The following is a 12,887-nucleotide window of genomic DNA, read 5'->3' on the forward strand; positions in this document are numbered from 1 at the left end:
GGAATCCCCGCCCCCTCCCCCCCCAGAGTCACCTCCCCCACCCCCACAGTTGCTCTTAAAAAATTAGCAAAACCTAGCAAAGTTATTCCCAAGGTTCAGCTTAGTAAGACAGTAAAAAGTTACAGAAATTTAAAGCAATTTCAAAAATTTGCAAGCCATGCTGATGTTTATAGCCGCAGAGAGTACTGGAAGTTCAACAAAAGTTGTAAAACTCCCTGCTTACGTGGGTTTTTTTAAAAAACTAAGCTTGTTTGGGCTGTTTTCATCATTTTTTCCTCAGCCAATCATTTATTAAATACTTAAAAAATATATACTATGGCCGAAACCGGTTTGGCTCAGTGGATAGAGCGTCAGTCTGCGGACTGAAAGGTCCCAGGTTCGATTCTGGTCAAGGGCATGTACCTGGGTTGCAGGCATATCCCCAGTAGGAGATGTGCAGGAGGCAGCTGATCGATGTTTCTCTCTCATCGATGTTTCTAACTCTCTCTCCCTTCCTCTCTGTAAAAAATCAATAAAATATATTTAAAAAATCTATACTATGTACAAGGTACTATGGTAACCTCTAGCTAGTAAAATTAATCTTGATAATATGTAAATATATTGTACAGAGCAAAAAATAACACGTCCTATATATCAAAGTCTCCTAACAGGTTTAAAATAGCCCATCTTGGCCCATCCTACCCCACTCAATTATTGTTAGTATCATTAAAAATCCTTTTCTTTTATAGGCACCCTATCCAATGAAAGAAACCACATAAAATGCATCTTATGTGTAGGAGTAAAAATGATAACTATATAATTCTACATTTACTAATATATTTATATAATTGCGGAATCATATGTAGTCAGTAAAAGACTACATCATCTACTGAACCCTTTATGCCATTGCAGTGAAGGCATCTATATGAAACCTATAGTTATAAGAATATCAAGACACTGGTTTCATGTTCATAGATTTTAGGGTATCTCAGTAAAATGTAATATAAAATAGCAAAATTTTAAGGCAAACTTACAAATAAAAAGTGGATTTTACTTGCTGATGAACAGCAATTACTTAAGTAGAAGCCTTCACTAGCCAAACTCCATACACTAAATTTAAATGGAAGTAAATTTTTGGTAAATTATAAATTTCTATAGGGAAATATTTATAGACAATTTCTTTGGGAGATAAATTCCATAGTTGCTTTTAAACTAAACTTATATTCACTTTTGAATGTTTTTTAACATCTATATTTTTAGTCAGAGAAAATTTGTTGAGAGCTTTATGAAAATGGCAAACTAGTTCATAGTTGCACATATATATGCTAAAAAAAGTGTTATGTTAGGTGCTCTTATAATTCAAAATGTCAACTTAAAAATAAATAATGCTCAGCTAGAAATAAAGGCTCTCATAATTCTTTGTAGTTTGAATGAGAATGTGTTTAGTAGAAGTCAGTTTATGAAGACAGGCTTTCATTGTGAAATGAAAGAGATTTAAGGCCACTTTTCTGTAAAATTGACCTAAAGGACAGACCAAAAATTACTGTCAGAATTTTTCCTTCTGTGGAATTTCAAGAGAAATTTAAGAAAGATTAAATTCTTTTTTAAAAAAGCTCTTCTGTTCTGCAGGAGCACTTTGATCTGCTGCAGCAACACTTGCAAAGAAATCATTTCCTTGCTTTTGTTCTGTTGGTGACTGTTCACTCGGTAGATATTTTTATCCTACACTTACTGCTGTCATTCGATACCCAAAGTAGTAGCATATAGACATAGGTGCTGATCTTCTCTTGCCTTAACCAGTATTTGGTAAATTCACTTACTACAATAGGATTCAATTTTCAAATAAGTGGGTGCTTTAAACCATGTTACTCCATGTTAGTCCTGGAGCAAATAAAGAGCCTGGCAACATATGTAACTTAACACATTGTTTCTCTCGTCAAGAAAATTTTGCCTCAAAAAATTATCAACTGGACTCAACAGTGTGCTTCACGATTTACATTTCGGCACAAGCTCCTTACTGTCCAGTCACAAACAGTTCAAGGACCAGCAGCTGGTTCATGGACCACATGATGAATAGCACTACTGTAAATCTTTAAAAAAATTATTTTAAATTTATTCCTTGCCCTGGCCGGTGTGGCTCAGTTGGTTGAGCATCATCCTGTGCACTGAAAGGTCACCGGTTTGATTCCCAGATATGGCACATGCCCAGGTTGTAGGTTCAATATGCAGTCGGGGTGCATGTGGGAGGCAACCCATGTTTCTCTTTCACATTGATGTTTCTCTCTCCCTCTCCCTTCCTCTTTCTCTAAAATCTATAAAAAAATAAAAAAATATATTAAAATTTTATTTCTTATTTAAATCTTGTACTAAGTTTTTTGAGTTAGTTTTTTTAAAAAATGGATAAAGAACAGAGAATGTAACTGTAGGTGAGAACCAATGGCATCACTAAGAAAAGACACTGAATTTGGGCTTACGAGTGGTAAAGACTCCAGTGGCTTTGGGGCTCTGCTGGTTGCCTTTCACAGCCACGAGCGTGGCCGTGTACTCGGACCCAGGCTGCAGATTCCTCAGTGGGTACTGCGTGGCGGAGGGCCCCACATTGAACTGCTTGGGTTGGCCTCCCCGGGTCAGGCCCACGGTCAGTCGGTACCCAGCTATCCGGGCTCGAGGCGGAGTCCAGGTCACAATGACAGTCGAGTCAGTTTCATTCATAAACTGGAGGTTAGTGGGAGCATCCAATTCTAGAAAAAAAGGATAAAACACATCAAGACATATCTGAACCTCAGTAATTATCATACTGAAATTCTATAGTTTGAACTTTCTAAAGTTTTCTTAAGGTTGAAACAATATACGTCAAAACCTTGGAGATACTGAGCCATTAAGAGAGTGAGTGCTACATACTTTGTAAAATTCTGTGTCAGTCATGAGAAATTGCTGACCTTTTTTACGTGGCTGTGATTCTGTGGAAAGTCTAATTTTCCAGCATGACTTCCTCATTACCCTCCGGAATGATACTAACATTATAGAGATGGCATTTAAAAAAAAAAGACACACAACACTTGTAAACACAACAATTTGCTGAGCCAGACAAGTTACGATGAATAAGCCAAATAAAACGAGGGCAAGAAGAAAGCTCCGCATGGAACAAAAACAGTATGTTCTGCATTTATTAAACGAATAGTCCTTTGATGGGGAAATAAAATTAATTTTCACAGGATTCTAGTTAGACGATAATTATAACATAGACTCAGAACTTCAGAATCATGGCAGGATACTGGCGAGTTTGCACGAACAGGAAGAATCACATACTAGTAAGTTGTGAGTGATCTTCTTGAGTATGATAACTAGCCGTTAACCTGCAGTGATTTAAAATACTTTTTTTTTTAAATATATTTTATTGATTTTTTACAGAGAGGAAGGGAGAGAGATAGAGAGTTAGAAACATCGATGAGAGAGAAACGTCGATCAGCTGCCTCCTGCACACTCCCCACTGGGGATGTGCCCGCAACCCAGGTACATGCCCTTGACCGGAATCGAACCTGGGACCTCTCAGTCCACAGACCGATGCTCTATCCACTGAGCCAAACCGGTTTCGGCGATTTAAAATACTTTTAAGAGGCAGGAAATGTCTACAAAGTAGTTAGGTGTAATAATCGGAAGCATGAGCCTGTCCATCCAGCTCCATCCCTTCCTAGACCTGAGACCTCACAAGCTATAGAATTTTTTTCTAAGCCTCAGTTTCTTCATGTACCCAAAAAGGGTAACAAGAAGACCTTCCTCATTAAGTCAACACTAGGATTAAATAGGATAATAAAGCTCCCAAAGAACTGAGCAGAGGACCTGATGCCTAAAAAGCACTAACTGTTTTAGCAATTACTGGGTATTTATCTGAAGAAACCCAACACACTAAATCGAAAAGACATATGCACCATATGTTCATAGCTGCATTATGTACAATAGCCAACATATGGAAGCACCCTAAGTCTCCATCAAAAGATGAGTGGATAAAGAAGCGGTGCACATATAAAATGTAGTATGACTTAGCTATAATAAGAGAATGACACCTCGCCATCTGCAACAACATGGATGGATCTAGAGGTTATTGCACTGAATGAAATAAGTCAGACAAACACAAATGCCAGATGATTTCACTTACATGTGAAATCTAAAAAACAAAATGAACAAACAGAACAGAAGCAGACTCATAGATATTATTTGTAAACAACTCTACTACAAAAGTTTTAGGTTACATCTGGAGCTGGATCTAGATATATTTACTTACACAAAAATGCACTCAAATTTTCAATCCATACCTCCATTACGAAGAAAATTAGGTTCTCTTAAGTTCCCCTCTCTTAGTGCCATTTCACTGGTACATGTATTTAAGAAATGGATTACCATTTGGTGAGTTTTGTTTTCGAGTTTAATGTGCTTTCTGTCCACTCTGATGTTCCTTATTGGCTGAGCACTTTCCTCTTTCTAACTGTAGATGGAGGAGTAAATGGTATGTGCACACACATCCCAGGTTGGCAGTGAGAGTGGAGACTGAGGTGGAGATGAGGTCGGGAGCAGGACTTACTGGTTGTCTGTTCTCCTACTAGAGGCTTGCTCTCCCTGCCGTGGTTCACGGCAAAGACTTTGAAGTGATACGTGACCCCGGGGGTCAGCCCCATGATTTCTGCAAAGGTGTTCCTGCTGATGGGCAGCTGCTGTCCGTGCTCTCCGGGCAGGTGGACGGGGATCACGTCCACGCGGTAACCGGTCACTGCACTATCAGGGGGTGTCCACATGATGGTGACCTTCACGTCCGTCACTTCCACGAACTGCAGGTCCCGGGGAGGAGGAACTTTATCTAACAGACAAGAACCAAATGGTCATTCACAATTCCGGCTGAAGATTATTTTTAAAAAGCCAGTTTCCTGAGTTGCATGAGGCAACTCATAGGGCCTCTCATCCCAGAGCAACACTAAGCTTCATCTCTTAGCCAGAGGCTATGCTTTTTTTGCTTATATTTTTATGGTTCAGTCCTACTGCTTTCATCTGACATTTGAAGGTTTTATTTCAAATATGTCAGTAAGCAGGTGAGGTTCCAGCACGTGAAGTGTCTTACTAAGGGTTTTAAAATGAACATACAGAAAAAACAAAACACCTCACTGAGACAAGAGAAAAATATGTGGTAATTTTCATTTTACTGAATCACTCTATGATACTTAAGAGCAATAGATGAACTGACCCCCTAAGTTACTACGGAAAAATACAAAGGCTTCATGGTGTCAGTTTTTTTAATCAGGAAAGTCAATAGCCAGCTTTGATGTTGTTTTATAATAAGGACATTTCAGCCAAATTTCATAAATTTAGGGATACACTAATCTATGATTACTAACATATAGGAACTGCTGACAGAGATACACCCCCCCCACCCCTCCCCCTCCGCCCGAGACAATTATTCTTTCTTCTTACGCTCCTGGTCCTCCCAAGCAGGCTAACAGAATGAGCACAATTCAAGGATGGCTCTGTTCCTCTAACACAGCGATTTCCAATTGTATGCCACAAGAATTTTTAAAACGTGCAATACCTGACTATTTAGGCAGGGGCACTGACCTCTTTTTCCCTTAGACTCTCAAATAAAAATATGACACCAGCCAATACAATAATAGCTGTCTGGTGTGAATAAATCAAAATTATACCTTTTTTTTTTGGCCAGATTAACAAAAAAGATATTTTCTGGTGTGCAGAATTTTAGTAATTAGTTTATGTATGCCATGAGATAAAAATTGCTGCTCTACCAAAATGAAGATTAAAGCTGTTTCCTTGTTAAATCCTAGGAGATAAGATAGCATGGGAAGTGTCTCTAAGTTACCTGGGCGAGGGACGCCAGTGGTTTCCTGTTGGATGAAGACAGGAGTACTTTCTTGATTTTCCTCCACAGCATAGATGGTGATGTTATACTGAACGCCAGGCTGCAGGTCACTGAGGGTGACGGAGTTGGCAGTGTCAGGAAGGTTAAGTTCTGTGCTACTGCCTTCAACTGAGGGTGAATACACGATTCTGTATCCTACAGATCCATGAAGGAAAAGTAAGCTCGGTTAGCTAAGAAGCAGTGGTTCTCAGAAAGTTGACCCTTTCAACGCCACCACACTTTTAAGAACCATTTAGAACAGAGATAGGAACAGCCATGCAAACCGCTTTCATAATAAATATTCTTGAAGACCCGAGAGCTTTCATAAATGTCCTGTTAAACCGGGCCTTCTTTTTATGCTTTAGATGGAAGCAATTAGGGAGCCACCCCGAGCACAGCACCACCCAGCACGGTCTGTGCCGTTAGGAACTTCAGAGACAACAGAGTCACCAAATGAGCTAAGTACGAAAGCAATTCAGCTACCTCATTAAGGATAAGTCTTAGAGTGAGATTTTCAGAAAAATTTTCCCCCTTCTACTATGGGAATGTCTGATTTCAAGAATCAATAAAGTGGCTTTAGAGATTGTGTGTGTGTGTGTATGTGTGTGTGTGTGCATGTGTAGGGGTTGATAAAATGGATTTGAGGGGAAATGATCCAAAAGAAAGTAGAACTGGAAGACCTGAAAAGAATCACATTCTTAATTATTACACACACACACACACACACACACACACACACACACACACACACACACACGTCTACCCTAGGCTAGCAATTATGTAGGAGATTACAGTGATACTCCATCCTCAGACCAGAATCTGCTCCCTCACCCCTTTCTCATGCCATCACGATTAACATGGCAGCCACAAAGAGGAAGCTCAGCTGACCTGTGATGGGTGCCTGGGGTCTGCTCCAGCGAACAACAATTGAGGTGTCATCAACTTGGTCCACGGCAGGGTTAGGAGGGGCATCGGGTGCTGACAAAAGAAAAAGAAGGAAAACAGTCAGAAAAGACTGCTATCGGTCTGCTTTACAAAAAAGGACTATCTGACACCAGGCGGTACACATGTACCTGTGGTCTGTGAGGTAGACAGGATCAAACTCTGCTCTCCTTCCTCGGATATCTGATAGACATTCACAATGTATTTCCGGCCAGGCAGCAGGTCGGGGATGTTCACAGAGGTGGCCGTGCTTGGAAGGTCTTTGAAATAAACAGGAAAGGTTATTAATCAAGGATACCAGTCCCTCAAATGACTTCACAGTCCAGGAGAAGAATATTTAAAAAGTGATACATTCATGAGGGGCAGGGGAAGACTAGAAGGAAATGTACTCATGGATACCTAATAATTATCAATGCACAATGGGATAATTTTTCTTCCTACTTTTTCATTTTTTCAAATTTGTTCTCTAGAGATGCATAATTTTTGTAATCCACCCCTAAATGTGTGACCATAGTCCTCTTGTAAGCAAAGTAACTAGAAGTCAGAGCAGTGGTTATGAGTAGGGGTGATGGGGAGTGGGGTGGGTGTAGTCAGGTGGGTGTATTCACTTTATAAAAATTCACTGAGCTCTATATTTATGATCTGTGTGCTTTTCAGTATATAGATTATTCTACAATCAAGTTTTCAAAAGGCCCATAAACATGAGATTTTTGAAAAGCACAAATGAGGTTACCATGCACCCCCAAAGCTAACATTTTCTACCACCGTCTTCATCCTAGCAACTAGTGTCTGGGCAAACACGTAATGCAGCTCACATCAGGGACCAGGAAGCTGTGAAGCTGGCTCAGGAAAAGCCCAGGGTAGTCCTAGAAAGGGTCGGTCGTTTCCCTTTCTCATACTGGAAGGTATTGTTCAGACCGAGCTGTTAACTAGTTCCGAAGCTCACAGACTCCCTGCCTGGGCGCCATGTCCTAAGCAGGGCTCCCCACTCCCAGCCTGTCACCACAGCACTTCAGCTTACCGAGGTACTGTGGCTCGTCTCCCTCTTCGCTCAGCTCATACTCCACACGGAATCCTGACACAGTGTCTGAAGCTGAGACCCACGAGACCACAAAGCTGCTGGCTGTGATTTCAGTTACAGATTCAGAAGTGGCCACCACAGGAGAAAGGGGTGTTGTCTCTCCCGTCACGGTGTTGCCTAGAGTCACAGAAAGGGGAAAGAGAGCCTTAGCCATCGAGAAAATCTACTATCACCTGTAGAACAGAATTTTATTTTGTTAATCCTTATCCGAGAATATTTTCCCCATTGATTTTTAGAGAGAGTGGATGGGAGGGGGAGAGACAGAGAGAGAGAAGCATCGATGTGAAAGAGACATATCGATTGGTTGCCTCTTGTACACACCTCAACTGGGGCCGGGGATCGAGCCTACAACCAAGATATGTGCCCTTGACAAGGGACCCTTCAGTCCATGGTCAGACCCTCCAACCACTGAGCTAATCCCGGTAGGGCTAGAATATAATTTTTTAAAATGTGAGTGTGATCCTTGGAAGAGTATGAATCAAGAGGAAAAGCTTCCGGAGAAACAAGAGGCACAGACAGGGTGGCTGGGGTACGTACTGGTCATGGAGCTCGTGGTTGTGAAGTCAAAGCGTGTCACCTCTTTGTGGCCGTATTGCTGGACACTTATAAGCTGCCCCTCATATACCACATTAGGTCTCAGGCCTTTAATGGTGTATGAGTTTAAGTGACCCGGAATGGTGGCCTCCTTCCAACGGCCTGGAGAATTTTTCTAAAAATTTAAATAAAAATATAAAAATCACACAAATATTCACAAGGAAGAATATTCGGAGATGATGTGGCATAATCTATCTAAGGAACTTCAGAGGGTCAAAGTCAGATTTTAAGAAATGATCACTTAGAAAGTAAAATAAAAGAGAAAGATATTAACTTAGCTGTTGTGTTTTCTCCAAACGATGAAAATGACACCAATCGTTTTTATCCTTTGATACAGTTATAAAATGTATGAAAACTTTAAATTCTCTTCCCATGTTGGGGAAGGATAATTTTAAGCATGATCATTCCTAAGTCCTTGCTAAGATCTTTTTAACATAAAGAAATAAATTTTTCTAAATACCAGAAAAGCTAAGTCTGTATGTCAATTGATCACATATTGTTTTGTCACTAAATAAACATAAATGTTATATGGATAGTTAATCAGATCTATCAGCTCAAAATCTGAAGGAAAAGAATTTCAGCATTTGTCAATTTCAGGAGACTCAGTGTCCACGTTTCTGAGCGGCATACTCACAGGTTTCCATCGGAGAATGTACTTGGTAATGTGGGATGGTTCAGGTGCATTCCACTGGATGGGGTGAGAGTTGGGATGGCTGGGGGTCTCCGTGATGATTACTTGGACAGGACCAGACCCACCTGAAGATGAAAATGTGAGATTTGGTTATCTTAGCTATTCATTCAATTCAATTAAAATTCAGTGCACATGGATGGCATCACTAAAAATAGTTTGGCTTATTAGTAAATGTGAATATAAATAAGAATGATCTGGAATCAACCTTTCACATATTGACATTGACATTGGAAACAGAGCATCAAGTCCTTTTTTAGATAGTAAATTATTGCTTATCATGAGAACTGCAATTAGAACTTTTTATGACAAATAAAATTAATTACCCTCTACAAATTATACTATTGTTTGGTCAAATTATTAAGAGAAAAATTTTTTTCTAGAGCAGCTATCAACTGAAATGACATTTTGCAGGATTCACTAAATTCAGTATTTCCACATATTGATTTAAAGTATGGTTTTAGTTCTGTTTGTAAAGCAAAATAAGGGAAGTGTAATTAATGTCTTAATAGTGTAGACTCACTTCAGGGTAATAATAAATTAGCTGAATAACTTACACTAGCAGAACAGAACACTCTTTTTCCTAAATTCTGTCTTCTTATGACATGAATCAATGTTCAACTTATTAGAAATAAAAGTAAAGTTCCTTATGATAACCTTTCCAAGAATTTCTAACAGCCATTCTGTTAAACAGAGCAAAAATTTGGGCGTTTAATAAAACACTTCACCAGATCAACAGATGTAGGTTTCCTGAAAGTTCTTAGAAAATTATATGTTGATTTCAAAATTGTCTCTGTTTTTAGATTCTCTTTGAAAATAAAGTTTTCTTTAGCCCATATATATATATATATATATATATATATATATATATATATATAAACACTTGCAAATCTGTGTAGACACAAAAGTTCTAGAATAATACATTTACTTTCACACTGGGAATAATTCAACATTGGTTGAAGACTAACAAGTATTTTTTGAATCTTAAATTCATTTTACTGCAAGTATTTCCAAACCATGTGAATTCCACAATTCATGTACAAAATTCTCAGTTTTCCATTCTAAAATAGTATGTATTTCCCAGAACATGGCATGTTTGTTCTAATCAGTTGGCAGAAGCCAATAGCATGTCCCTCTTTGAGTCACTCTTTCTTTTCATGAAGATGCTCATAGCCCTAGCCGGTTTGGCTCAGTGGACAGAGCATCAGCCCTCGGAATGAAGGGTCTTGGGTTTGATTCTGGTCAAGGGCTTGTACCTCAGTTGCAGGCTGGATTCCTGGCCCTAGTAGGGGCGTATGTGGGAGGCAACTAATCGATGTGTCTCTTTCACATTGATGTTTCTCTCTCTGTCACTCCCTCTCCCTTCCACTCCCTCTAAAAGTCAATGGAAAAATATCTTTATGTGAAGATTATAAAAAAATAAAATACTTTGTCATAGCCAGTTTGGCTCAGTGGATAGAGCATCAGTCTGTGGACTGAAGGGTCCCAGGTTCAATTCCGGTCAAGGGCACATGCCTGGGTTGCAGGCTCAATCCCCAGTAGGGGGTGTGCCGGAGGTAGCCGATCAATGATTCTCTCTCATCATTGATGGTTCTTTTTTTTAAATATATTTTATTGATTTTTTACAGAGAGGAAGGGAGAGAGATAGAGAGTTAGAAATATCGATGAGAGAGAAACATCGATCAGCTGCCTCCTGCACATCTCCTACTGGGGATATGCCCGCAACCCAGGTACATGCCCTTGACTGGAATCGAACCTGGGACCTTTCAGTCCGCAGGCCGACGCTCTATCCACTGAGCCAAACCGGTTTCGGCAATCATTGATGTTTCTATCTCTCTCTCCCTCCCCTTTCCTTTCTGAAATCAATAAAAATATATTTTAAAAAAAGATGCTCACAAATGTAAATGAGTTTTGAACGATAAACAATGAAGCAAAGTTTTAGAGATGTGATGATTTAAAGTACTACTTCCATGCAAATCAGTAACTATAGGAATATTGTGTCCTTACATTATTTACAATAATTAGCATAAGATTTAAATATTGATCCTTCCCAGGAATCCTACTATAATTTCCTCATATAAAGAGACACCTGGTAGGTGTTTTACTTAGTTTGGCAATCGTGATTCTGAGGGGGGAAAGTTTGATGCTATGGAAATATATAATGATCCCTAGCCTAAACCGTGGACACAATGATGTGTCCACGTTAAGTCCACCGACGGTAGCAAATGCATGACTCTGGTGGGGATATTGACAATAAGCTATGCATGTGTGGAGGCAGGGAGCATAAGGGAAATCTCCCTTTCAATTTTGCTATGAACCTAACACGGCCCTAAAAAAGCTTTAATTTTAAAAAATTGATGATGGTTAAGTGTCTATTAAGATGAAGTTTTAGAAAGGCAACAGAGATAAACTTTCCTGCCCACCTTTAAGCCTAATCATGTGCCCATATCCACCAAGAGCAGAGGTTCTCAACCTGTGGGTGGCGACCCCTTTGGGGGTCGAATGACCCTTTCATAAGGGTCGCCTAAGACCATCGGAAAACACATATATAATGACATATTGTTTTTGTGATTAATCACTATGCTTTAATTATGTTCAATTTGTAACAATGAAATTGGGGGTCACCACAACATAAGGAACTGTATTAAAGGGTCGCGGCATTAGGAAGGTTGAGAACCATTGACCAAGAGGACAATAAAGGAGAAGGGAGGGAAGAGTAAAGGTGACTTAGTGATTTTCACCTCAGTAATGGAGCAAACCTAAAGAAGTTTCCTTTCTTTATATATATATATTATTGGTTTCGGAAAAGAAGGGAGAGGGAGAGAGAGAAACATCAATGATGAGAAAGACACTTCGATTGGTTTCCTCCTGCATGTGCCCCAACCAGGAACCAGGGATTGAGCCTGCAATCGAGCTACACGCCTTTGACCTGAATCAAACCTGGGACCCTTCAGTCCGCAGGCCAACACCTATCTACTGAGCCAAACCAGCTGGGGCAGAAGTTTCTTTTCTTTCTAAAACTACAAGCACTGATTTGAAATTCTGTTTTCAATGTCAGGCTGTGGCACAGCACCCTTGAAGGGAACTGCACTGAACACAAAGGGGAGGTCACGCATTTAGCACATTCTTGTCCAGGAAGTAGAGAACCTGTGTCCACTATTTGTAAGGTCAACTAAATTCCTATTATCACTATACTCTACCTTATTTTACATCTGATTGGAAAACAAAAAACCATTTCCACCATTTAAACTTAAAATTCTGATAACCCTTTCAAAACTAGTAGGTCAGTAAAACTTTTAAAATTATCCAAACTGGCCCTAACTGGTTTGGCTCAATGGAAAGAGCATCGGCCTGCGGACTTAAGGGTTCCAGGTTCGATTCCAGTCAAGGGCATGTACCTTGGTTGCGGGCACATCCCCAGTAGGGAGTGTGTAGGAGGCAGCTGATCGATGTTTCTCTCTCATCGATGTTTCTAACTCTCTATCCTTCTCCCTTCCTCTCTGTAAAAAAATCAATAAAATATATTTTAAATAAAATAAAATAAAATTATCCAAACTGAACAATTACTATGGAGAAAACTTTACTCCTTCTCTTACTCAATATGATTGGCCTAGCAATAAAACAGTTAAGTAAAGATATGATACAAATCATACTTTAAAAACTAGTTTAAAATAAGGTCAAAATGAATAATTTCCAGTAATGGT

General features: G+C 39.6%; 1 protein-coding gene across 12 annotated transcripts in view; it reads right to left on the minus strand.

The window, feature by feature from the left end:
* FN1 (fibronectin 1) overlaps nt 1-12,887 on the minus strand; it is a 67,497-nt gene that overhangs the window by 35,827 nt on the left and 18,783 nt on the right. For all 12 annotated transcript variants that reach the window (XM_036319095.1, XM_036319092.1, XM_036319091.1 and 9 more), the window contains exons 13-20: nt 9,130-9,251; nt 8,439-8,610; nt 7,842-8,018; nt 6,952-7,080; nt 6,767-6,856; nt 5,840-6,034; nt 4,559-4,831; nt 2,454-2,720 (exon numbers count right to left, since the gene is read on the minus strand). In XM_036319095.1, the coding sequence (XP_036174988.1) occupies nt 2,454-2,720; nt 4,559-4,831; nt 5,840-6,034; nt 6,767-6,856; nt 6,952-7,080; nt 7,842-8,018; nt 8,439-8,610; nt 9,130-9,251 (1,425 nt within the window). The remainder of the gene's footprint in view (nt 1-2,453; nt 2,721-4,558; nt 4,832-5,839; nt 6,035-6,766; nt 6,857-6,951; nt 7,081-7,841; nt 8,019-8,438; nt 8,611-9,129; nt 9,252-12,887) is intronic.

Source organism: Myotis myotis, unplaced genomic scaffold (assembly GCF_014108235.1).
Source record: "Myotis myotis isolate mMyoMyo1 unplaced genomic scaffold, mMyoMyo1.p scaffold_m19_p_8, whole genome shotgun sequence".
In the NCBI taxonomy this organism is placed as follows: domain Eukaryota; kingdom Metazoa; phylum Chordata; class Mammalia; order Chiroptera; family Vespertilionidae; genus Myotis; species Myotis myotis.